The 27,945-nt window shown below is 43.3% G+C and overlaps 1 protein-coding gene across 8 annotated transcripts in view; it reads right to left on the bottom strand.

Annotated features, from left to right (window-relative positions):
• Positions 1–232: 232 nt before the first annotated feature.
• The window catches only part of VEGFA (vascular endothelial growth factor A), a 32,111-nt gene continuing 4,398 nt past the window's right edge, over positions 233–27,945 (bottom strand). Inside the window, exons 2-8 of one of the 8 annotated variants that reach the window (XM_053304198.1) lie at positions 24,314–24,362; positions 16,920–17,116; positions 13,842–13,918; positions 13,376–13,399; positions 10,295–10,366; positions 9,046–9,177; positions 233–6,906 (exon numbers count right to left, since the gene is read on the bottom strand). In XM_053304198.1, the coding sequence (XP_053160173.1) occupies positions 6,885–6,906; positions 9,046–9,177; positions 10,295–10,366; positions 13,376–13,399; positions 13,842–13,918; positions 16,920–17,116; positions 24,314–24,362 (573 nt within the window). In that variant the 3' untranslated portion in view covers positions 233–6,884. Of the gene's footprint in view, positions 6,907–9,045; positions 9,178–10,294; positions 10,367–13,371; positions 13,400–13,841; positions 13,919–16,919; positions 17,117–24,313; positions 24,363–27,945 lie in introns of those variants that run through there. The other 7 variants (XM_053304199.1, XM_053304201.1, XM_053304202.1 and 4 more) reach the window with 7 other exon arrangements.

The raw sequence follows: 27,945 nt of genomic DNA, 5'->3' as shown, positions 1-27,945 counted from the left end.
ATGGGGCCTAAGATTGCAGTGATCATGAGAACTTGGTCTATGTTTATAACTCTTTTGGTTCAATCACGGTAAAACACTGAAGTGGGTTTTGGTCTTCATCTAAGAAAAAAGAAATGCAGATCTATGTTGATAACCATATGAGCAAAGGTTGCGTTATAGATGAAAGAAGGGTAGATGAATGAAATGAAAATGCATGAATGTTTATGGATGAAATAAAAGGCTGGAAAGTAGGTGAAGCATTGCAAGTTTAAAAAGACATAATCTATATATTTGTATAGTCCACAATACATTTAGAAAGCAACATCCTACTCATTCCATTGCTGAATACAGTCTAAATCATAGTATCTAAGGGGTTCCAAAAATGGATGGAATGTCTAGGAATCAAGGAAGGCGACTCTGGACTGATTCAGACAATTAATTCATATTTCGACAATTGATACAATCAATTCATATTTGCAACCAAAATACCAGCAAGCTTGCATGCTCCCGCCCCACCCCCTCTGCTCACAGTAAAGAATCCCAATTTCTTTAAACCACTTGGCTGTGGTTTAAAGAAATGCAGGAACTGCATTTTAATTCTATCTTACAAAACTGGATATTAAACCAGAGTTTAAAGTTGGTTTTAACATCCTGACTTGTAAACCAGAGTTTAAACTATAGTTCCCATTTTTCCACAACCTGAAGTTATGGTTTAAATGAACCAGAATACTGATGGAGCTGGAAGTTAAGCAGGGAAAGCAGAGAACTTAAGAGGAGCTCTAGTGAATGAGACCAAAGGCCATCTAGTCAAGCATCCTGTTTCTACAGTGTCCAGTCTGGGATTACCATATGCCTCTGTTAAATCCTGAAGCGAGACATGTAGGCAAGTAGTCCTCTCCTGCTGTTGCTTTCCAATGACTGGTAGATCAGAGAGATACTGCTTCCAAACATGGAGATAGCATATAGCCACCATGACTAGTAGTAGACTGAAATTTCCATTAAAATCCATATGCTCCAAGAATTGGACTCAGGTTCTATCCACAGTCCTAATTATCTATGTTTAGCTAATAGTCTGGAAAGGAAAGGAAAGATTGTGCTGTTGAGTCATTGTCAACTCCTGGCAACCACAGAGCCATGTGGTTTTCTGGGTAGAATACAGGAGGGGTTTACCATTGCATCCACCCACAGTATGAGATGATGCCTTTCATCACCTTCCTATATCACTATTGCCCAATATAGGTGTTTCCCATAGTCTGGCAAACATACGAGCGGGGGATTCGCTCTTGCTCCCTAGGCAAGTTGCTTCTCCACTGTGCCATTAATCTGGGCTGGGTAGGTCTAAAGCCCATTTCTCCCAAAGAGACACAATCACTATCCTAAGGGAGAGTGAAATCAGAGGACTCCGGAGCTACAAACAAGATTATAGAGGGGAAACAATATGATCCTGGGCAATGTATGCAGCAGACCAGGTCAAATTTGATTTCCTCTTAAGATGAAGAGACAGCACAATGAAAGTGTAAGCCTTCAGTAGCAGAGATCCAGATAAAATAGCTTTCAAGACTTGTGGTATTTCACCTATAAGTGTGTGTTTACTGTATCAATCTGCAAAAGTCATACTGAATATAGTTTAGGATTTACTTGATAACTATGTCTGTCACCTGCTTAAAGAAACCTTCGTTGATTGACTAATCAATTTAGTTTAAATTGATGGATCATTTAAATTTGCATATTACCAAGACAGTGTTGGAGGAGACATATTTTGTCTTTAGTCAATGCATGTGTGTGTCACTGAAGACACCATCTTAGAGAAGGTATTCCCCCCTCTGAAAGAGAAAAGACAATGGGCCAATTGGGTCGATACTTTGTCCAGCAGTTGCCCCTATGCAATACGGATATGTGCACATGCCATGAGCACACATGATTTTCTCCCCCAGAGGCATATGGGTGCCTTTCCTCAGGGGGAGTGGTCTGTCTCAGCCACTGCTCTACACACACTAAACATATTCATATTTGGGCTGTATGTAGAGGAGCAGTTTGGGCAAACCAGCTCTTCCCCACACACATGACTAAGGAAAGGTGCCCCTGTGAGCCCGTAGCAGGGAAGGACTTGCACACTCACTTCCTGTGTGTTCTCATTCAGGTCAGAAAAGTATAATCTGAACCAGCCCACTGCCTCTTCTACAGCAGCAGCTGCCATCCATATTTTTTTAGTCTCCCAATTAACTGACTAAGGCTGCAATCTTATATACACTTACCAGGCAACAAGCCTCATCCAACACTTTTTGATATGCATGGAATTGTATTCTTAATGTTAAAATTCATTATGTAGCCTGGATTCTAAAATGAAAGGAAGATAGTAGCCACGTTCAGGCTTTATGCAAACTCATGCACCGTGTCCCTAAGAATGCACTTGAAATCCCTGTCCTCTACCATATGCTGTACAAAAATGCTGCCCTCTACTCTCCATGGTTACAGCATTTGTCTGCAGAGACAAATGCTGTATTTGCAGAGAGATCCTCACCATGATGCATCACACTGGGGAGCTCCAGCATACCGCTCACAGGAAGCATCACTCCACAAGTACCAAGTTTGTCTCTGCAGACAAATGTAACTGTGAAGAGCAAAGGTCAAGGTTTCTGCAAGCATCGCAGCAGGGCACCAGGGCTTTCAAGGGGATGCAGTACATGTGTATGGCATTCACGGTTTGCATAACATCTGAACAGGGCTAGTGTGTCCACTGTCTCACAAATTCCTAGAGCTGCTTCTGGACATAACATTCTGATGACTAGTTTGTACATGCTTTTTCTCCCCCACCCCCAGCTGATTAGCAAAACCAGTTCAAACACCAACAGAAAAATAAGATGCAAAGGGAAAGGGAAAAAAGCAAAAAAGGAAAAGGGAAAAAAAAGAAAACTAATATCAGAATTAAATTCTTTAATACAAAAAAGGTTTGCCGATCATAGATGGTGTTTTTTTTTAAGATATATATATTTTTGTTTAAAAATAAATATTTACTACGGAATATCTTGAAAAAATCCACTAGACAAGTGTTAATATCTTTTTCCCCTCAATTATTACAGATAAACAGTAGCACCAATAAATAAAATGATAATATTAAAATTTTAAAAAAGATTCAGGGGGTAAAGTTTTCTATATTCCTTGTGGGGTCTTTTTTACATATATAAAAAAATCGTAGTGTCTATTTAATCCGAATCACACATATACATAAACATATATATATACATACATATAACCAAATATATATATAGTATGTAAATGTATAACTCTTGTCTTGAAAGGAATGTGTAGGGGTGGGTGTTAGAGATATTAATTAAATAACTGATCATAACATGCTACTGACTGCCAACTGGTAAGAGATGGGATGGAACAAAAGAGTTAAAAATGTATACATAAAACAGTACAAAAAAAAAGAGGTACGGCTTATAAATAGTGAAATTAAATATTAACAAAAATACTGAAAAATCCCTACTTTTAATTAAATTATCTTTTTAATTTCTAAGTTTTTTTAAAAAGGGATATTAAACAAGTATATAGAACAATTTGTCATCTCTCACAGCATGACTATATACACATTTCAATTCTACACATGCACACATATGCAAGCGCGCGCACGCACGCGCGCACACACACACACACACACACACACACACACTCACTCCACAATGCACACCACATTTGCCACTGGCTGGAAGGGGACTTCATAGTGGTTAATAGTTACAGTTGTCACAAACTTAGTTTAGGCCAGTTTGGGTTGTCAGTAAACAGGAGTTTGGCAGAATTCTGACACAGACGAAGTATCTCATGATATAAGTTTCTGGAACTCAGAACCAATCATGTAACCCTATCCAGTCAGGGCAACTGGCACGTGAACACAGACTTCCACACACAGAAAAGGGTGCTGTGCACATAGTTCCCAGCACTGGATCTCTTTATTCAGAACTAAGAGCTGTATGCACAGTACCAGGCACTGGACTGTGGAGTGGGCTTGCAAAACCAAATAGATTGTCAGAAGTCAGTTTTGACTGTGCCGATCACCTTTTTTAGGAGAATGGGTGGAGGGGCAAACCCCAGAACTTTCCACTGGAGGGAAAGTTTGGATTCAGCCTCTTTCCCCCATTCCATGCACAGGTGATCAGCATGATCAAAGCCGATATAAGTGACCATCTTTTGAGCAGCCAGATATGTACAAGCGCAGGCTACTGCTGAGCGTGGGTTTTTTTTTTCCTTTGGGGCCTTTATAAAGCCACATAAAAATACAAGCACAATGGTGTGTATACATACACACTGGATACCAGTATACTGAGCATAATGGTTTGAATAGATTTTCAAGGGCAACCATGCCACTTCTGCTCTTAAATGTCCACACACGGCACATAGCTACATGTAAGAAGGTCAAGCTGCCTGCAGTGTCACAGATGATGGATACAATCCTACAAGAAATAGAAACTCTGCTTTTGCAGGATCAAAGTGCATTGAGGATTGTGCAGGAACAACTACCCTCACTGCATTTCAGCTATAACGACAGAAAAACTACCAGCGGACTGTATCCATGGTTTGTAATGTTGTGCTCACCAAGCAATCAGTATGGCCTCGTTAGATTCACTCATTCACTAGAAAAGCAAGATCAGGCCACTGAGTCCTTGAAAAGTCAACACATTTCAGGCACTTAAAGGACACTGTTGCCTTTAAATTTCTACTCTACCATTTCCTTTCCAGATCAGAATTTTTATGAATGAATTGCCTAGTGGTGTGGGGTGCTGTAGTGTTTAAAGTGCTTTATCTCGCAAGGCACTGAGCCTGATCTCACAAGAGCACTGAAGCAGATTCAGAATAATGGTCACGTACCAAGATGGCTAGCCACATACTTTAAAGAGTTCCCCACACAAATGTTAAAATGGAGCTCTTGCTAAGTTGCGTGTTCCAAGGCTCTTTCTGAAGACCCAAGGATACCTACCGATTTGCTAGAGACACTTATGAAAAACCTGCATGAAAAACCTGCATGCTTGGGATGGCAGGCAATAGATAGCCAACAATCGTGTTGCTCTTTTATGGTGTCTGGGCCCGATGTTACAAAACAAAAAAACCTTGAATTCAGGTTTGTACTGAATTGATCTAAAAGGAGTTGGGGTGATATCATCAAGCCCTAGGCAGCCCAGAAATGCTAGCCACTCTGGGTCCTACTATTTTTAATCAGGTTCTGCATATGTATTACTTAACCTTTTAGTGCAGAAGCAGTTGTATCAAGATCAATGTTAGTCACGTTAAGGCTACATTTACAACATCTGGCCAGTTCAGACAAGTATCCTCAGAACATTACAGCACTGAGCATTCAACAACCCAACAGGAGACCCTGAACCAAACTAGACTTCCCCATGGCACATGTTCAATGTTATGCAAAATTAGGCTTCCTTGAAAACATCTTAATACAGGCATCCCCAAAACAGAAGTCTTGTCCAGATGAGAGTTTACTTCACAGGTTATTGCCTCTCTTCCTGAGATCTCTCTTTCATAGGGTCTTGTTAATTAAGGTTGCAGCTGAACACTTCTTCAGAGACAAGCTGGTATACTGGTGAGAGAGGCAGCACTATCCCATGATTGTAGCAGTAGGATAGTCTACAGAAGTTATGGAAATTAAGGTTATATTACTCCAAGAGAGCACATAATATTTCAACACATTCATGTCACAAAATGGAAAAGATTAACACATTTACAGTACCAGAAGTAAACTCTCATTTGAAAATGGTCAGAGGGCTCTAAATGGTGCTACCTAACATATTAAGACACAAAAATGCCTTGACAGTTGTCTGTATATATCCAACAACCAGACACTCACTCACTCACTCTCTCTGACAGACACACACACACACACACACACACACACACACACACACACACTTTAGATTAATATCCCTTTCCAGAGATGTTCCAGAAGCATCTTCAGTGGCAGCTGTGTGCATAATGACTACAGACAGTGCTGCGTCTGGCTATGCACCAATCCCCATTCTTGCTTCCATGTACTGCCAGCTATATATTTAAGTAGCCAACAGGGGTGGAAGATTGCAGATTCCAGTGACATTTCCTCAAGCTGAAAAGTCCTTGCAACAACCACTTCCCATCTTTAAGGCCAGACTTTATATCCATGGCAGAGTTTCTGCAGCAAGTCAATACAAAAATGTACACCAATGTCCCATGTCCCAGCAAAGCAGGCAGACTGTGAGACAGGTCGGGGCAAAGAACTGAGTGGAAGAGGGGGAGGGAAGTGGACAGAATCCTCAGTCCCAGCATACTGAGTCCTTGACCTTTTGACCCATAATATTCCAAGGCGCCATCTTTGGAATCCCCTGCCCCTTCCTCTCTCCATCTAAGATTTGGGGGAACTGAAGTTGGTGGAGTAACATGCTCCACAGAGTCAGCAAGAATACACTGAGCACTTTGGCTGAAGTCCAGTCGTGGTTTCTTTCATATGCCCCAAGTAGCCCACATATGTCCACAGCAGTTGAGTATATCCAGTGAAGACACCAATAATGTTAGCAATGTTTTAAAGTCAGAATATATAGGTATATCTATATATACAAAGATATGTATATATTATTCATGTAAATATGGGAGCTTCTCCCAAAACATACGCCACTCTACTCTCCCTGGCTCTATTATTTAGCAGCATGAGAAGGAAAGTCTCTATATAAGAACAATTCAAAACCAAAAAGGTGAATCCTGTGCGGGTCTCGGGGAATGTTCCTTCCGGAGTCCATCGTCCGTACTCAAAGTGCTGTGCTCTACTGATCCTTCATTTTAGTGTTCATTGGGATTAGTGTTTTTTGACCAGGCGAGAAATCAGGCTCCAGAACCAAGGCTGTTCCCCTACCCCTTTTCTTTTCTGCTGCTCACCTTCTCGGTGCATAACATCTGTTAGAGAGATGAAAAAAGAGAAGGGAGAGGTTAATGTTTTTCTGGGGTGGGGGAGGGAGTAGATGTGAGATCCTCTGAGGTTGTGAAGCGAGTGGTAGAAGAGAGGAGACCTAAAGAGAGATAAGACTAGCCACCCTGATTAAAGCACTGGGGCATTTTTCACACAATCTATTCAAACTAGATGAAGTAGGAGGACACAAGAGTAGTTTTAGGGCATAAAGGAAAAAACACAACACATATTTACTTCATACCATGACAGCAAACCACCTTCCCTTCAAAGTTGTCCTTTCATATTCTTGCACACACTTCCTTTCATAGGCATGCATACACATACTTGACACATGCACAGAAACAATGCCTCCTCCCAATTCTCAATCTAGCCTTGGCTTTTTGTTATTGACAAGATGCAGCCAGACAAAGCTGTGAGTGTCTCATGCAGGCAAAGGGGCAGGGACGGTGAGGAAGGACAGTGTCTCATTCCACTGGTTGCCAAGAGGCAAGGGTTAGTGCCTGAATGCAGCAGCAGCAGCAACAGTTTGTGGCAGCAGGAGAAATAAGAACGGGCTCTGCCCCTTTAAGGTGCAGATTTCATAACTCTGTAGGAGTGACAGGGAGAAATTTCATCTGAAACAGCTTTCAACACTGAAGGAGCTACGAGGTTGCCAACCCCGATGAGTCCAACCTGTCCTCCCACCCACAGCACTGAGTCAAGAAGCCAAAGTTATTGGCACTGGTCTTGTCTAGAGGAGAAACCAATAATGGAGATGAAGAATTTCTCAATTCAAGAGGCTTTCCCCCCTCACTTGGGAAGGTTTTTGAGCCTTAAGCTTTCTGCAAGACTGATTTCAAGCTGCTCTTTAGATAGTCTGAGGAGAAACATCAAGGTCAAGGGCAAGGAGCTGTCTGATTTCTCTCCAGGAACTACTTCTGCAGGGTGAATTGTAACTCAAGAAGAGCTGGCTCTCTACTTTCTGCAGCACCAGGCATCCATACTCGGGTTACAACCTCTCACAAGATTCCACTACACACAGAACAGTTTCCAAAGCTCTTCCAGTGGCAGAGAATTGGGCTTCCTGGGCACCGATAGCTAAAAAAAAAACCCCACCCAATGCCATCAAACTGAATCTGTGTGAGCCTGCTTTCCACTGTACTGAGATACCACAAGCACTATTCTCAGTGTTGTGGATGGATTCTAGCCTTGGTCACAAGGTAACCCCTTTTCATAGGCATAAGTATTTTGTCTTCCAAATATAAATAGTATGCATGAAACCTCCCAGCGGCAGCAGGCTCTGGAATCTTTGTGAATGGCAGGCTGAGATTTGTGGTCGCAAGGCAGATATAGAGATTACACTACGACATACACACACAGAGCGCCAGTCCCATAGATGGTGTAAATCAGGGACATTCCATTGCCTTTTAGCTTTAGCCAATTTAGACCACTTGTGATCTTGCCAACATGCTTATCCCTTGCACTTCATTCTTCCAATTACACTCACACAACATGGAGGGAAGGAAAAGGAAACTGACCACACAGTCTCCCAAGAAATGCACTATGGCAAAGGAGAGAGAGCAAGAGAGCGTGCACGCCTAGATCTCATGGCTTGGTCCAAGGTAGACCCACTCTACTAAGAAAAATACAGATGTCAAGGAGCTGGGAGCATTGTCAAGTACTCTTGGGTTCTTCTTGCATTGTGGGAGCAAGAGAAGGGATTCTGATCTCGGTATCTATGGCAAAAAGGAGATGCCATATCACTTTATCGCTTTTTGAGCACAAGGACTTGCATAAAAGGCCTTGAGAGCTTTTCCCTAGTCTCAGCATGGAACTAGCTATCTTGTTCCCCAAGAAGTATATTCTATGCTAATTACCTGCAGTCATCCCAGCCCAACCTACAAGAACACAGAAAATATTCATAGTGACACAGGAAACTCATAACTTTAGACACATAGCACCAAGCTTCAGCGCCCTCCACCCACCACCCCGTCCTTGGCAAGCAAAGGAAAGGAGAGACCACAGAACATTGGCGCCGCCAGAAGCCAGCAAGAAGCAAACTTTCTCTCTTGCTCTCTCTCAGTGTGTGAATGTAAGTGTGCATGTGCATGTGCGTGTATTTCTCTTCCATTCTCCAGGACACAAACCTGCAAGTGCGCTCGTTTAACTCAAGCTGCCTCAACTTGCAACGTGCGTCTGTGTATTTGCAGGAACATTTACAGGTCTGGGGATCTTGTACAAACAAGTGCTTTCTCCTTTCTGAGCAAGGCTCACAGTGACTGCAAAAAGGCAAAAGGAAAGAGGTCTAAGCTACAGCGCTTTAGCGGGAGGAAATTTAAACATGCAACACCCTAAACATTGAAGCAACCCCTGCCCCCACCCACCCAGCATTGCCCATTCAGAACATTCAGAACACTGCTGGTTGGTGGACACTCCCAAAGGCATTCCAACATTTGCTTTGGGGCGGGGGGAGGGATAAAGACAAAAGACAGGCTCTCTGCAACTGCATAATCCACAAATCCTGCATTAGTCCAACTGGCAGAGATCGAAGTTGCAAGATCCACATTATATTAATAGAGGACCTCAGCCTACAGCAAATAAATAAATAAATAAACACAACCAATAAATGCCCAGGGTCGTCATCTCCTCCTACAGAGAAACTCCTACTAATGTCAATTGGAGTGCCAGCAGTACAACAGAGAACAAGACAAACTCCTGGACCCAGCTGCTCCTGCTCAGTTTTATTTTATTTTATTTCTTAATGATTGAATCAGAACAGCTGCTCTTCAAAACGCCATCCTTCTACAGATCTGCCACTTGTAAGATTCTTGGCAATGCAGGACTATGTGAATTGAAGTGGGAGAAGCAGAAAACAAGAGAAAAGCCACTAAAATCCAGCAGAGAGTGTGCTCCTCACATGTTTCCCGGAGTCCTCTAGCTTCTCACTGGTTAGTGTTATCAGATACACACACACACGCATGCATGAATGAGAAGTACCAAGCCCTCTTTGCCAGCCTCCAAAACAATCAAAGGCTTAAAATGAAAGCAACAGAAAAACAAAGGGAAGAGAGGAGAGGGGAAAATCATACAGGTGCATTGCAGGATGCAGCAACAGTGCAACAAATAAGCCTGTCTGTTGTTGTACCTTCAGAAGAGAAAGCATCATACCAAGCCAAAATAAGAATAAAAATCACTGCTCCTTTATGGCACTGTTCCACATGTGCCAAAGCTACACCACCACCAGTGATATCATTCCAGCTAATCCAATGAGTGATTTAAAGAAGTGGTGGATTTTTAAAATTGAGTGTGTTGCAAGCAGGTGTTTGATTTGGAGGAGGGGGTGATGGGAGGAAACGGGGAAAGGGCAGAGTCTATAAGCACATGATGCAAACGTACAAGGTTTGTGGTTTATACCGGCCTCTCTTGCGCTTTCTCTTTTGACCCTTCCCCTTTCCTCGCTTTGATTTTCTGGAAAAAAACAAAACAAAAAAGCAGAAAGAAAGAAAGAACGAAAGAAAGAGAGAGAGAAATTGGGAGGAAATGAAAAGGAAAAAAAGGTGTGCTCTTGGGAAAAGGGAAACCTCTAAAGAATGGAAGACTTGTAAGTTTTTGGCTCAAAGTATTTGTTGCCACGCCTGGCACATTAGCCTCACACAGTTTGCACAACATGCTTCACATTTGCTGCAAAGCCAAAACACAATTTCCTAGTGCAACTTCCCCTCCACTTAAAGGGAGTGCCAAATATGTCTCAGCATACAATCCTGCCACTTTTCCAGAAGTCACGAGCTTCTTCTCCCCACACAGAAGAAGGGCTTGTCGACAAGAGGCCCAGAAACTGTCCAGTGCAATGTGTCACCTATCATCAGCTGGTATGAGACAAGGCAGGTGAGCAGACACCATTGCCTTTGATAAGGCATTTATGCCTTGCCCAGTATACCCTGCATCTTGACACACAGGACTTCTGAATTCAGAAATTCACTTCTGAGAATTTATCATGGCAGCTCAAAAGAAGATGCAGCCAGGCAGTGAAAGTCAGTCAGGATGCTTTGCAAGTTTATGAAGAACAGATCTATCAGTGTCATGGCAGCTATATGGTACGTCCCTGTTCAGAGACAGTCAACCACTGAATAAGAGTTGTGGGGTGATAACAGTGGGAGAGGCAATTGTCTTCATGGCCTACTTGTGGATTTCCCATTGGGATCTCGTTGGCCACTGTGGGAAGTAGGATTCTGAACTAGAGGAACTTTTAGTCTGATCCAAACAGGCTCTTCTCATGTCCTCACATTCTATGCAGAAGAGTGGTGACTTAAATATCAATCTCAGCTGTTGGGGCCTCACTCTGGAGACAACACTGTTATGGCCCATCTTAACCCAGCTCATACTTTTCCACTGCTGTGAATGTTGATTGCAAAATACCAAGAACCAAGCAGCCAGCAACCCCGTTGGTACAGGGTTATAAATGCAGATTGAAGTAGTAATACAAAGAGGCAGGTAAACCATTGAGCAAAAAGAGGGTTAATCCAAATAACTTACTGCTTGATCTCTCTTGCCTCTCAAGCACTTGCTAGGAACAGAGACCTGCCAAATGGCAAATTTCTCCTTGGTAAGGATACAGAGGAGGAGAGGAGGCCATGCCTAGTTACCACTTCCTTGAAACAACCTCTTTGTCAGTGAAATTTTGAACCACTTCTCCACTCAAAGACAAGACACAGCCACAGCATGCTTTTTTTTTTTTTAAAGTCATTCCCTGGAAAAAATCCATATGTCATTTTGGACATGATCTAGAGCAGCAGGAACCAACTGCTACTCTAGCCAAGTGGCTGTTGGGAAAAACCCAGGGCCCAGACTAATAGGGGATTGAGGGAGAAATCTACACAGAAAGAAGCAAGCCAAAGCTCAAGCTCATGAGCTCTTGTAGCAAGAACTCCTTGAAAGGGTTTCTCTCTCTTTCTCTGTTCTGCCTCCTTCCTTCCCAGAAATAGTCCACCTTGATTGGATGGGAAGGGGAGACCATAATAAGGAGGAGGCCCGAGGGAAACTAACAGGATGTTTCCTGGGCCTTGTTCAAGCCTGTTTGTTGGCACCAGTTTCTCTCTCCTATCTGTAAGCAGAAGAAGAATACAGAACACAGCTAGGACTACAAACAGAGCAGTGGGGCAGAGGCAGTGATTTAATTCAGGGAACCTTTCCACAGCTTTAAACTTCCAGTAAGGATACACACGCATGTCCAGAGGCAGGCACGAAAGGCATCAAGCACAAGGAGGATTTTAGTGCAACCCAAAACAGAATGCCACATGTGCTAGAAGATTGACACACAGCAATGCAAGCCACCTGAAGTTCAGCCAAAGGTGAGCAGCAAAGATTACAGTAAAAGAAGAGGGGGCTTTGGCCACACCCCATCACTACCAGCGCTTACTCAGATGCAGCACACTCTCACACCTTTGGTCATTTTGCCACTCCGTCAAACAATGAGAGTACCACATATTCAGAATGGAACACACCAAGCTGGGACTGCTTCTCTGGACTATCCCCAGGAGAGCTCCACAAAATAAATTCGGGGGGGGGGGGGGAGATTGGAACATGGTAACAGCAGCATCACTAGCCGGTAGGATTTTCTCTCCGTCTCTCTCCCCCACCCACACTAGTTTCCATACCAAATCATAGAACTGACCTACTCATGCCTTCATGGGGTATGTGTGGATGTATGTGGAGAATTTTTGTTTTAAGCCAGGAATCAAGGGTCCTTAATTTGTCCATGTTTGCTAGAGGAAAGATTCTATTTTTTCCTTCAAGTCGGCTGAAAGCATATTTCCGTTTCTCATGATGGCGTTGGCCAGATTCATTCTCATGAGATATGAACCCACCTACTATCCAGAAGATTAACATGATTCACTTTACTTGACTCCACCCGATGATCAATATGCAAAGTTCATTCACATATAGATCACCATCCTTGGTCTACACAGGCTTCTGCTTTCAGCTTTTTCCAGTGGCTGACAGAACAAACTTTGCTTTGAGAGTGGTAGCAAAGCTCGCATGCATAGTTCTGAGGTTAGGAATCTCTGCAAGCTGCTGCAAATAAGTCAGCAAATTTTCACCCAAGCAGCAAGAAACAGAAAGGCAATGATTTCCAGTGTTCATGGCAACGATTCCAATTGGAAGGAAACTTTCACCTAGAATCCATTCCGAATCAGGGGTGGGGGAAAATATTGTATTACTTCTTTGCTGTTCTTTACACATCTCTATAAGCAAGCAGTTTCAACATGGTGTCAAACAGGAAAGAAGCAATAACCATCAAAGGTGTGTGCGCGTGGATGTTTGTTTCCCCGTCCGTCCACAAGGAATGGATTCAAGGTACAGTCCTTTAGATGACTACTTTATTCTTTTTTAAAGATTTCCAATGATAAAAAAGGGGGGAAGAATGAAAGGGGAGTCACCAACACCAAGAGAGAGAGAGAAATATGCCAACTCACTTACTCTTCTTGTTTAGCTTTCTTTGGTCTACAAGAGAAAAGAAAAAGAGTAAACTCAGGAGAGAATCAGCACACACAAACACACAGAATCATATCCACCATCATATCAACATCATAATCTCCACACTAACTAGAAGCCAGTAAAGGTGCTCTTCCTATTTTCTGACACTTTGACTGTCATGTCAGCCAAGGGCAAAATAATTGCAGGCATTCTTTCCTTCCTGGCCCCTCCAAAGTGTGCTTCAGCACTATTATGGATTCTCATTCTGCACCATTAGATTGAGTAAACATAACAGCCATTGAACATCCTATAAGCAAAGGACTTAATGGCATAAATAAAAAAAGTCTTCTTTCATCAGGCCTGCAACCATCAAGCACAGTCCCTATACACAAAGGCTAGCCGGTTTTATTTTATTTTAATGCCCATGGATATAGCAAGACAAGTTTCTGGGGAAGTTCTCCATGCTCACCTGCATTCACATTTATGGTGCTCTTGGAAGCTCATCTGGCTCATGTGCTGGCCCTGAAAGTGTTTAATTCTCATGATCTAAGTATGAAAGAAAAAAAGGAAAGGAAGAGGGTGAGTCACATTCACACAGCAGTAAAATTCGATAGCCATCTTTCAAACACACACACATCATTCAGTTAAGTGCGAAATTTACAATTAGGATACTTAAGCGGGATGGAACCACAAAACTGATCAGGTCCCATGCTAGATGGCTAGCACAAGAAGCCGTAACTCTGCAGAGAAACATTAAGTACTCATTAAATGAACATCACACATACAATACATTTGTTTAAAAATATACTCTCACCTTCCTCTCCAAATGATAATTGTTTGGATTTTAACTACTAAACCACCTCTCTATCCCCACTCCTCAAAGTGGCTTATGCCTTATCTAGAAGCCAACATGAAGTGATACAACATGAGAAGCAAATAGAAACTCAGACAGATATGGGGCAGGGACCCTGCTTTCCAATGCACCTCTCAGGGGCAACTCAAGGTCTTGTGGCACCAGAGGCAAGGTGCAAATGCTGCCTTGCCCCACACCCCTGGTGGAGGCCAGCCCACTTTCAAATCTAACCCTTGCCAAGCTTTAAACGTGGCATGGGAGACAGGAAGGTGGGAAGGTTGCCAGCAGCCTCTTCTCAGCTCTTGCTTCTTGCAAACTTTGCAAGGAGTGTGAGGAGAGGTGTTCTTTCCACAGCTAGCAAGGGTCACATCGGTCTGAAAAGGCTGCTCTAATGGGGGTAGGGGGCATCTTGCTGCCCTGCTGGAACCCCAATAATCTGCCAGCTGAGGTGACTGCCTCACCATGCCCCATGAAAAAAACCACCCTGGGGTGGCACACAATATGAGGGAACCTGAAATGCAAGTTGTTACTGAACAATATATAGATATTCAGTTATATCAATAATTGTATGGGCTGCAGAAATAATGAAAGCACAACCTATACACTAGGAGTATAAGCCAGGTTAGGCCTATTAAGACAGTAAGAGTAAGCTAGTTTCAGAGCACTGTTCCCTCTAAGGTGCGCATGTGCACCAACCCTCAGGCCCCTGCTCAGCAGTTTCTAGCAGGCACACAGTCTCTGCTGCACCTGCCACCACCGCCCAACTGTCTGGCACCCCATTCTGCCCCCGGTCAGGAAGCATTGTCCTGTTACCCCCCTCCCTGGCCAGGTCGCCACGCTGCCGCTGTCTCCTTCACTCCCCCACTGGCCGGGCCTCCTCCTCCTCCAGCTGCAGATCTCGTGAGACTTCTGCTGAGATCTGCAGATGGAGGAGGATGGAGGGAGGAGGATGGGAGGAGGTGGCTCCCCCCGACCCGGCAGCCAAGAGAGACCAGAGCTGGGGACCTGGAGGTGGGGGGGGGGGATGATGGGAGGTTGCGAGACCAGAGAAGGGGGGTGGGGGGCTCCCCACAATAGGAATTTTAAGAAGGTTAAAAAAAACCAATGCATTGGGGGGGGGGGTGTAGACACAAGCTCACACTGTCTTGATACTGCCGCCCAGGACAAAACTCTTTCCATTCACCAGTTCTAAAAACTAAAGGGAACACTGTTTCAGAGCTGGATGTTTGGTGGAGAGCATCTTTGGATTGCACACCTTTTTGTTTAGGGTCCTGTTTCCTTGCTCTGTAAAACACCGCAAAAGATGACACTGTAGAAATGATAGCTAAGGGAAATGCAAATTTAACCTATGACTACAGGCTCTGCCAAGGTCATTAGTAGAATTGGTTTCCTTGGAATCAACATAGCCACTTGTGGTCTTGGGTCTGTACCACAAAACCACCACGTATTTACACTCTCTGTTTTGAGAGGCCCAGACCTGGAAGGCAAGGCAACATCTGTAAATCATGACTGAGGAGGCACCGGCAGAGTTATTCCAGGCCTGCAAGAGGGGACTTGGTGTGGATCAGAAACTTTTCCAGTGCTACGCACAGTAGACAGGAAGTGAGTAGTGGAGGTGTTTGGCAGTGATGTGTGGAAAGCATGCAGCCTCACAGTATGCCTGGCCCTAGCTATTATTTCTACCCACTTCCTTTCTAGATGACTAAATTCAAAATAAAGAGAGAGGAAGCTCTACCATTTGTCCCTTCATCAATGCTCTTCCTACCCCTGCAGTGCCACTGCAACTAACAAGTCAAAACTCTGGCTTGGCCAGTGAAGGCTGACCTGCCCAGCTCTTAAGGTGATGACAGTTCACAGAGGGTTTCCTTTTCTATGCCACAGTCTGCTGCATCAGGAGACTAAATTGCAAGATGCAGAGACCAAAGTAAAAGTTAAGGAGGAACCAGAGTCCTTGAGAGGTTTTCTGATAATACCCTCCAACTAGAGAGAAATTCTACTTTTGTAGAGAAAACAGCCACTAGAGAGAAATTCTAGTTTTGTAACACAGCTTTTCAGTTTGTAAAATACATACAGGTTCATGTATCTAAACACAGGAACTGGGTTTTCCTAATGGGAGCAAATCACATTAAATTCTTCCAGATGCAGGGATAGTGTGTCTCTTCACACTGTCATTCAATAAAGGAGGAGGGATGGCATCTGCCTTCAGTCTGGGGGGTTAGACTGCCCCCCAGGCAAGCTGCTCAGAGGCAGGGACCACCTCCAGTGCCATTCTGTGAGGAGAGGAGTGCCATTGGTCGACTGAGAACTAGCACTTCACATGCTGCCTCTAGATGCATTTTCTGGATCCCTGAGCACAGGGCAACAGCATTATAGCTACTCTAGAACCACTGCCTCTTACAGCCACCAGATACCCATATTTCTGAAGAATGGGAGACCAAAGCAATTCTCCAAGTTCCAGTGGAGGGGCTCTTCTGCACCTCTATTGGCCTCAACATCACTGGAATTTCTCAGGCAGCAGCAAGGGACTCATCCTCTGTTTTTTTTGTGGAGGATGGGGCAGGATGAACCACAAGGACCACCAGCACCCCACACACAGTCCGAGACTCCTGCCTTCCCAGAAGAAAAGCCCTTGTTTTTGAGGAAGCCAGATGTTTTAGAAGAAGCAAGCTCTCTATTCCCTCACCATAGACTCACCTGCATGGTGATGTTGCCCATCTCTGTGGGAACGCACTCCAGCGCCTCATCATTACAGCACCCTGCACACTTCATCAGGGGCACACATGATGGCTTGAAGATGTACTCCACCTGATCGGGATATTCTTGGAGAATATCCACCATGGTCTCAATTGCCCTGCAGGCACTGCGGTTGAAGACCTCCAGAAATGGGATAACTATTTAAAAAAAAAAAAAGGAGGTAGGGGTTTCACATTAATAATTTCTGTGTTTTCTTCAGTGAATTCTAACTGCATCATCATTAAAATGCTTAACATGGACATATGAAGCTGCCTAATATCAAGTTAAAACATGGGTCCAGATAGCTCAGCGATGTTTATGATTACTGGCAGTGGCTTCCCAGGGTTTCAGTGATAGGTCTTCCCAGCCTTACCTGGAGATACCAGGGATTGAACCTGGGACTTCTTGCATGCAAAGCTGCGGCTCTGCTATGGAATTATGCCTCTATTTCTTCCAAGAGCATAGCAATTGGGCCCTAGGCATGTGAACTAGTGGCTGCAATCAGTGCTCTTTATACTTGGATACTCCTGCATAATCTCATGGGCTTACTCAAACTGTCAATAAATGCATTTGCTCAGTTTTAAAAAAAAGTACTTAGAACCCAAGAAGATAGCATATAGGGATCGGGGGTGGGGCAGGGAAGCAAAATAGGACTGAATAGCTGACAGGTTTAGCATTTGCCCGGACTGAATTTTAACCACCTAGATTCTGTGTGCATTTGCAGGTCAGGAATTAAAGTGAATAGCAAGCCCCAGAAATCAGAGCAGAAGTCACAGAATACCATAACAGATCTTATAAAAGAAGCAGTATCTTGCAGTCAAAAGGAAGCATTTCAAAACCCCTGTTCAGGAACCACTGTATCAAACCCAGCACATACAATCCAATATCCCACCTTGCCATTTTTTTAAAAAAATACAATTCCCAATAATCAAGTGTTCAAGGAACTTTCTGGATTATTGTTTCTTCACATAATAAATACACAGTGATTGGGAGGAACTGGCCAATGTCTCACAAGGAAAAGCTTTTGCAGAGGGTATATCACATTTCCCCAGCACAATGTTTTTCACTGGGATGGGGAAATACGCTTCTTCCCTCAGTTAGTGAGCCTCTTATGGTGGTCAACTTATGACCCAAGGAAGTGCTACTTGCCCCTGAAATACAATTCTAATTTGCTCCTCTTCCTTCCTATTGCCTTTGACTCATATTCTCATATTTTGTATGCTTGCATGCAAAATATAGGGCCCCATATTTTGCTCTTATTGTACAGCATCTTGCTGCCTATATTATACGACTACAACAGCAAGAATAATGATAATCTAGAAGGTCTTTGTCATTACACTTCTATAGTAGACCATCCCCAATCTGGGATCCAACTAAGAAATTATATATTATATTCCACCAACACTGAAGATGTTAACAGAGCCATAAATATCTAGCTGGTAAAACAGATGTACTCCAGACACTACCACCTTCCTGCCACCTCAATTCTAGATTCTTCCCTCTTTTTGTGCCAGCAGAATAAACCTCAAATGCTACAGTTTTAACTGATTTCCACCCCACGTTCTCAGTGCTCCTAACCTAGTGCTAAAGGTTCATCACAACGCTCAGCCACAGGGCAGATTGCAAAACTGGAAAAGACAGCTGAATGCAAGTGCACAATGGTCTCTTTCCAAGACTGCACTGCATACTTTCAATACACTCTTAAGTTGGGGTCCTTCCGGCCTGTCCTCCAGCCTGCACTGTACAAGGAAGCTTCTTATGGGACTCAGCTCATATACGCAGGAGATAGTGCCTGGCCTGAGCTTTGTTGCCTTCAGATCATATGCTTATACCATATGCAGAGCTCTACAGTACCAGGGGTTGATAACCCCGTGTGATAAGCACAAACTGCTTGCATCATGGAAAAAACAATAACCACTAAGCTTTTCTGAAGAGGACTGAACCTGTGACAAACTGGCATAAAGGTTGCTTCACAGAGGGGGGAAAAACATGTACAAAAGCTGCAGGGCTTTGAGCTCAGGGCTCGCAATTAATTGTTGAAAGTTAATTCTTGGTCATGTGGAGCTGACAGTGCCATAGGGCTGCTGGCAGTGGGTCCAACTGAGGAGGAGCCTCTGTCTGGAATTTCTATAGACAGAGTAAGTGCCTATTTAAAAAGACAATTGCTCAGGAAGGGGAAATGTGGCATGAGAGGCAAGGACTAGTGACTGGCACCCCTCATGGAAGGAGGAAAGTTCCCATCACCTCCCCACAACCTCTTGTCCAATCCAAAGTCTGATATGAGCCTCTCATATCCTTTCTTGTCTGGTCTGTGCCACCTCCTCAATTCCCCTTCAGGGTGACCTTAACCTTAAAATACAGCTATCTGTACACTGGAGAATTAAACAATTTAGCGCCTGGGAAATTTGCAGGCACGTAGCCAGACACGTAACCACATTGCTGATAACTCACACCTTTGCTTGCATTAAGAATCAAGGAACTTGCCATGGTAAAAATAATGTTTAGCTCAAGACATTATCATCCTGACCATTCCAGTTGCTCAGCATGTGTCTCTCTGTGTTTTAAGATACTGGAGCCAAGCAAGTAGAGGCACAGGCATACAGCAATTCAAGATCCCAGCCCTCCAACTGCAAACAAAAGCCAGCAGGTTTTCCCTTGCACTGAAAAAAAATTAGGATATTGCTACCTTCAAATGTGGAGGGTGCAGAGGGAATAAGGGCGCCTCCAAAAATCTTGATACAGAAGCTTTAAGTTATGACTGAGAACTGGAAAAATGAATAAAGGTGTCTTCTTGCTTTAAGGTATTTAATGCTTTACTATTCCATTTTCAAAACAAAATGTAGCATTTCCTGCTCTACAGGGAATTGACTTGTTTAAAAGAAACAGAGGTGGTTCTAACATGCACCCTAACCCAGGCTAGGGAAGCCCAGTCTGGGTTGGACTGTGCATGAGAACTGCCAGGATTGGGCCTGATCCCGATGGGGCAGCACAGCACTGGCCCAGCTTTTCAACCCGGCTCTTAGCGTTCAGCCCCAGCAGACACAGAGACAAGTACCTAGAGCACCCATCTCCTTGAGGAATCCCCCAATGCACCATGCAGGTGAGTTGAACCAGCCTTCCCCCCACCTGCACAGTCGTGTGGATTGCCCCACATACTTGTTTAAAAATTAAAACCGGGATTCTCAAAATCTTCCAAGTGTATGTGGCCAAATTAAAATGCCTCAAGAGTAAAGTGTGACCCAATGGGGCATACTGTGTTCAGGAGTACACACTGCACATTAAGATAACTTCTCTGCTGGTAAGTAGTAGTATTACTTGTTTATCTCATTTCAAAAATATCCAGTGGGTAAGCATAAGGGTAGGCGATACTATATGAGCAAACTCAAGGCGGCACAAAAGCAGAAACATGAACAGATTAGAAGCTAAAAAGAAACTGGTTTGCCAATTTCCATTGCCCAAAATAAATTAAATTCAGGCAAAAAAAAAAAATCAAAAGAAAAACGATGTGGAAATTTGAGAAACTGTGCTTTTAAATTTGAAGACACCATCAATTCTAGAAAGGAAATTCAGAGGGCTTTCTGAAGAGATTGACGGACAACAGAAAGGAGTTAGAAGAGTCTCTCATTTAAAGCTGATGACAATCCTTTATAGATACTGCATAATGATCACACCAATGATAATCCTTTATAAACCATGCATAATAATAATCTGCATTCATTATTAGTACAGCAAGCTACTTTGGTGGTCCTGAAGGAAACCTATAAATGAGCTGGGATTGAAACACACCTGTCTCAAATCTAGTTCAGCAAATTTTTCAAACCAAATTTAATCACCAGTCAAGCCCTATTCAGACATTACATTGCACAGGTATAAGTACACATGTCCATGCTTTTATGTGAATGACTGCAGATATGTTCATTTTAAAAGTGACTGTGGGTACAAGTCCCCTCAAACGCATGGTACAGATATGAAGCATGATACTATATATATTTAGTATAATGTATGAATAACTACATCATACAGATCTGTATGTGTGTACACTGTACATGGATTGTACATGTGTTAAATGCAGTGTGTGAACAGAGCTTCAGACTCTTCCTATTCAGCTTTACTAGTCATGAAAACACTCAGGAATAAAGGATGTTATCACAAGAGATCTCCAATATAAACTACTGCTATGGCTCGAGCACCTACACAGGAAAGACATTGCTTGCAAATTTCTGTGCTCTTTAATCAAAATCCAAAATGTAATTTGGATCGCCTGAAAAACTGAGCACATTTGTTGTGCCATTAATGCTGATTTTGCTGGGCAATTCTAGTCAATAGCATTCAGTATAGTTGGCATGCATTATGCAGCAGAAAGATGAGAGGAAACTGCTTTGTGATACAAAACATGAAAATGAACAGGTGCTTGAAACTTTGTATTCATCCGTTAATTTGTAGCTCTATACAGTCAAACAGTTTAAGAGCTATCACAACAATCAGTGGCTTTCCTCATATGTGCTGGGTTGGGGAAGCATTTCTTCATTAAGCAAACAATGTCTTTTTGATCAAGGCCTAATTGAAGGGGGTTGGGCCAATAAAAAGTACAGAAGAACAAAGTGACCTTCTATCCCAAAACCACCAACTCTTGATTATTAGTGAGTAGAAGCTATGAATATGCATCTAATCATGTTCCAGAACTGGGAATAGAGTCTTGATCCTTAACGCTACTCTTTGCTCCGATTATGAACCATTCATAAAAAGAAAGAAAAAGCAGTGCTTTAAAAAAACCTGAAAGAACAACAAATGTGTCACAATCCCATCCTGAACAGGCAACAATATAAAATAGGTGCGTTGTTACAAACTTGCTCGCCTCTGCCAACGCTCCTCTAGTTTGCCAAGCCAAACCTTGTTGCAATTGAAACCTACCAGCATTCAGTTCCTAGCTGCACTTCTACAGCCCCCTGGTGCCCTGCATCAAGAACAGCAGCAGTGCCACTCCCTGTGTGTCCCAAAGTAAGCAGGTGACAACAAGAGACATTACCACTATGACAGGGATTTTCAGATCGTAAAGTTGGAAAACAAGTAGTAACCTGGAGATTGCAAGATGTGGGTGCTGAATGCACAGCCTTAAGGTCAAAGTTTTGCCAGGGTTGATTCCAATTTGAATCAAAGTATTTCCACATCGTGATGTATCATGAAACTGAGATCCTGACTACTGAGGTTCAGCCACACATCAAAGAAAACTGAGTGGGCTTGGCCTCCGAATCCCTTTCCACCTCTTGCTCATCCCACCTCTGTCGTCCGCATCTCTCATCCTTTCCTTCATTTAGCATGTTTTTGCACCATACAAGATATTCAGGACATTTTTTTTTTTTAAGAGTGGGGAGGTATGCCTGGTCTATTTAGATGTCAAAACAAACTGAATGCTGTCATGACAAGAATGAGCCATGAGCTTACATGCTCCTGCCTCCATCCTCCTTCATGCACACAGGGAGGAGATCGGAAGCTTCCAAGTGTTGTTAGTAACAATCTACAGTTTCCAATTACATCCAAATAAAGGAAACTGTGGTTTGCACAAACCACAATTTGTTAACAAGCCAGGATTGTTAACAAGCCAGTGATGGCTGAACTGGGCTACTGTCTCTTCTCTTGGAGGCTCATTATATATTTAAAAAAATAAAAAACAAAACTGAGCTCCCCTACACAGAATCAGTAATCAGGCCTAACAGTCTGAACTTCTTGAAAGTCTAATAAAAATGCATTCAGACCCACCACCCCCTCTAGCCAAATAAGAACGTTCACAACATCCTGGCCTGAGAGGCAATGGAATTACCTGCAATGATTATAGCAACAGGAGCACCAAGGTGCTTTAGTTTATCTTTGCTCCCTATTCCCAGCTGTGCTAGACTCAGATCTTTAGCAATGCATTGGATAAGATCGGTCACAATGTCCTCCCTTGTTCTAAACTGCCAGTCTCAAATGAAGCATTTGCAATTTCCCTCCACAAGGACACTAACAAAAGATGGAACCACCTTCTGACAGTTTTGTTCCTGTGGGGGAAAGTAAGGTGGGTGCCTGAAAAATATATTCCTCCCCCTTTCTCTTTGTTCATAATTTACAGTGGCATGATCTTTCAAATGCTGAAAAGCCCTTGCTTTTCTGAGTAGTACAGCCTCGGTCAAAGGTCTGCCAACAGAAAAGAGGAGAGAGGCAGACAGTAAAAGATGCCAAACCTTCCTCTGAAATCATAGCGAACTCCTCCAGCAGTTATTGACTAAGTTGGAACTATTCTTTAGTTCATTCCAAAATAAAACAACAATATGAAAGTGAAAAGTAGACTTTATACACTATATTTGAAGTGGGTTGGTAAAACTTGGGTTTTATCCCTCCTCCAGAACAAAATAGTATTTGGTGAATTGGGGTTGTTACTTAATGAAACACTAAACTGTTTCATATCCTGAAGTCATATCCTGAATATCCTAAAGTCAAGATGGGGTTAAATCTGGCAGCTAACAATTCCAGTCTCTTCTCCCCTTGCTTCCATAAAGGCTGGGTTCACACAATCGCAAGAATCCTGATTAAACAGTTAATCAGGTAAACTAGTAATCTATCCTGGTTAAGTTTGATCAGGATTGCCCTAAAATTCTGGGTTCTCAAAACCAGCTCCACAGGGCTCACTAATCCCGATTAACCTTTTAACCAGGATCCAGGGGACTGTGTGAACCCAGCCATAATATGCATGTGCATACAGTCCCATACAGTTTACACCTACTTTCCAAACAGTGGCAGTATTAATAAGGCTCCTCCCCAGCAGCCCTACTAGGGTCAAACTGGAGGTGACATGAATCACATCATTGGCTCTTGCAGCTTCATTTTTGAAACTGTCAACAGCAGTTGTGGCGAGTATCAGGCTTGGGAACATGGTCCATAAGAAGGGCATATTCAACTCTTGCCTTCACATTATGGTCTTGATGAAAATCCCACCCACCCGCCAACTCAAATGGCTGCTATTTGCCTCAGGAGAAGCTGCCACTGGCACAAATAACATCTCCTCTCCCAATGTAAATAGCAGCCACAGGGGGGTGGGCATTTTCCTCAGGACCACAGTGCAGCGGCATACGGTTAAAAACCCTCCCTCTCCTGCAGCCTTGACCTCACATGTACCCTCCAGTGGTTTCTATTTGCAGTTTCAAAAATGATCACACAACGGCCAGTAATGTGATGAGTGTGGTGTCCAGTTTGGCCCCAACAGGACCCCATGCCAGGCATCCTCTCTGACAAGCTACTACTCACCTCCCCCCCCCCCCCCACACACACAATGTCTTTTCACTGTGCCTATCAGGAGGACAGAAGGAAAACAAGCCACTTACCGTCATTGTGGTGCTTCGCATCTTTCTGGGTAGGAGCAGCTTGGGATAACTGTGAATACAACAGGGAAAACAATCAAAACACAGTCATCACCCTGTTCCCAGAAGCAGAGCTGCCAGTTGGGGATCTGAGTAGCCTTCCAATAGGCCGAAAAAGCAAGAAACTGTCACCATGTGGAGCACTGTTTTAACAACGTTGCATGCTACCAGTTACATTCCCCAGCCGGCTTCTCTCACTACTGAGAAATGAAACACCTGTAAAAGGAACCTGTCTGAACTCTTAACTGAAAGACTTGGGCAAGGGTCATGGCGGAAGTTGGCGGAAGCTTTTGCATCTGTCCAGTGTATTTCTCTGCTTGCAACAGAGAAACAGGCAATGAGCGATTTTTGTTGTCTTCTTCCGAAAAGTGACGGGGTGAAGGTTGGGGGAGAGAGCAAAAAGATCACTCACAAGCACAGAAAGAAAGCAGAGGCAATTTTGCTCTATGCCATGCATGGGGAAGGGGGAACTTGGGAAGAGGGCTCCCAGAAAGCTGTTAGCACTATCACTTTAATAGAGAACAGAACCAAAACTAACCACTCAAAGGCATTTCAAATTATTAAGGTCAAAACACAGAGAGCGGATCTGAACTGAGGAGGGGAGTGGGAGTGGAGAAAACAACACTGGTGTCCTTCTAGCACTGACATGACAAATACGACACGAGATTTGTACATATCCCTGTTCCAGGGAAAGTTAGGCAAGTTTTGAGAAGGGGCCTGCCTCTTACAAAGCACTCCAGCAGAGTGCAAAGGGAGCTGGTAAAGCAATTAAAGTGACCGCCATCCAATTTTGCTCTCTAGCTTCCTAAGGGATTGCAAAGGCAAATTCATTCATGTGAGCATATTATGAGGCAATGGTGGGAGGAGTGGGGGGAGATGAGGAGCAGGAATGCCCCCAACTTGGATCTGTCTGCAATGATTCCTAATCTTCAGTACTTGATATTTGATTCCTATTTGATTCCTATTTGATTCCTATACCACCCTTCCAAAAATGGCTCAGGGCGGTTTACACAGAGAAATAATAAATAAATGAGATGAATCCCTGTCCCCAAAGAGCTCACAATCTAAAAAGAAACATAAGAGACACCAGCAACAGTCACTGGAGGTACTGTGCTGGGGGTGGATAGGGCCAGTTACTCTCCCCCTGCTAAATAAAGAGAATCACCACGTTAAAAGATGCCTCTTTGCCAAGTTAGCAGGGGTAGTGGTGTTACTCCTCAACATCCATGCAAGAACTTCCTGTCATTTCTCTCAGTTGTTCCTCCCTTGCAAATAAACCTTTCCAGCAGTTTAGATGCTATGTGGGCACTAACCTAACCAAGAAATGTTCTAAATCTAGTTATCAGATAATGGTTTTGATGAGATTCTTCAAACCTAGGTCTTTTGCGAGATTCTTGAACACACAAACTTTAGAAAGATCAGCCTCAACTTCTTTGCTTTTTCCTGCTATGGACCCTCTGTCAGTGTCTATATGCACAGAGCTAAAGCACAAAGGTAAAGTGCAGCAAGAAATTTACAGATAGACAGATAGATAGACGCAAGCAATACAGCATTTGCTAATTGCAATTTCAGTTTTCAAATTGTCTAACTATATAAACAGGACCCTTGCCAAAACAATAGAAGACACAAAGTGGACAATGGGTACCACTTTTATACTTTCTACACGTATACCTGCCACTCCCCTTCACCATTATCAAATGGTAAACTACAATTCAGTGAACTGGCAAACTCCTTTAAAAAGATAGAAAAAAGTAGACATAGAACTGGGGAGGCAGGCAGAATCTCCACATAGATTTTTTTCCCCCTTGGTCTTGATTCGGATCCCTGTCTTTGACATGCTAGTACTGATATGCCTCCTGGTCTCCCAGATTCCACCCTGAACTCCTATATTCCCAGAATCTTAGTTGTAGATCTCCTGTTTCAGATCTCTGAGTTATCCAGCCAAAGCAAATAATCTAGCTTTATTGGAGATTTAAAAAAAACCAACAGGCCATTCTGCTAATGTCACAACCCTGACTTGCAAATGTTTGGTCAGAACCCGCCAGTGGGTTACATGAGCTTGTAGGCGATTCACCAAGCAAGGTATGGCAAAGCAGCCCAGGACTGCAATCCTGTGCATCGTTATGCTGCTTAACTCCCATTGACTCCTTTGGAATGCAAGTCTCCTAATAGTGTGTTAAGAACATCTTCAGTTCCAGACCAAGTGGGTAAAACTGCCGGGGAACAGAAGGAAAACTGAAACTGGTTGGCTCCCTTACTAAAGAGTTTGACAACCACTGTGCAACAGTGTAATTTTTAAAGCCCAGAACAGGGTCCCTTCCCCCCACCAACCCCCACTTCTAGCATGAAGGTCTTGGCAACAGCACAAACAAGATGGGGGAGGCAGAGGCCATACCTGATCTCTAAAACCACCAAGGCCAAGGCCCAGAAGACAGCTGCAATATGCATAGAGAAAACCCTAGTTGTGTCTGACGCCTCCATCACGCAGCTCTCCAGGGAGCTGGCAAGGTGCCAAAGCTGCCTGTCAGGCAGGTGTCCACCCACCTTGCCAGCATCGCGTAATGCACGTAGCTTGTATGAGCAAGCATCAAGTAGCAAGCTGTCCTGGAACTTGGTCCAGTTTAAGAGTTATGACAACTACCACACCTGTAGCAAATGTGATCACACACAGCTCTCTCAAATGAGCAACTGGCAATAGAATACAGCCACAATATATTTAGGGCCCTAATGAAAGAGATCTCTCTGATCCTGCCAGCCTTATTTCCTTTCATATTCTGAAGTACACTTTGGGTAATTTTTAATCAGCCACAACATCAGCTCACTCCTTTTTCTTCAGCTTGTCACTGAGGTGCTTTTATAGGGGTTTTCAAGCCCTACTAGCCTTCTCTGAAAAAAGTTACTCTTTCACGCACTCTCCCCTCAGATTTTTAAAAGTGCGGGAAAGACCTTCAGTTACACACAACAGCTTTATTATGTTAGACAATCTCTAGTTTCACAGTCATCTGAAAAACCACTAGAAAGAATTCCAGACATGGGGATTAACTATAGTATTATTTTTTTTAAGTGTGGGTCAAGGCTAAGCTGAAGATTGCCAACTAGCAAAAAGAGTGCAGAGATGTTACTTCCAGGTATTCTCCTATACAAGATTGCTACATCTGCCCGTCTCTACGTGACAAGCTACCATTAGCCAGCACATGAAATATTTTCATGTTTATTGCTTGTACCATTTGCCTTTGGATCTAGAAAGTCTCCTGGAGCTATTTATATAGCAATGTCACCTTGAGTCCATCCTAGGAAAATAAAGGTGCTTCTCCTGCCTAAGCTTTTAAAATATGCGTGGCTGGTGCTGACAGCCCTCAGCTAACCAAGGCAATGGTGCTTAAATGGAGGGCAATTTCTCCCAACTTTCACTGGGTTTTTCTCCATTACAAGAAGATCAGGCTAGAAGCACAAAAGTCTTTCAAGGGGACAAAAAGGCCCAGTGCCCTTCTGAAGGTCATGCTACCTCTATTCGTCTTCTGTGCTGGCTCTGGGATTCACTCATGGTTTCTACATTATGATGGCTTTCCATCTCATTTCATATTTTCCTATAACAT

This window comes from Hemicordylus capensis, chromosome 1 (assembly GCF_027244095.1).
Source record: "Hemicordylus capensis ecotype Gifberg chromosome 1, rHemCap1.1.pri, whole genome shotgun sequence".
NCBI lineage: Eukaryota > Metazoa > Chordata > Lepidosauria > Squamata > Cordylidae > Hemicordylus > Hemicordylus capensis.
Note: the sequence above shows the minus strand (reverse complement) of the source record. Positions and strands in the feature narration are given on the sequence as shown.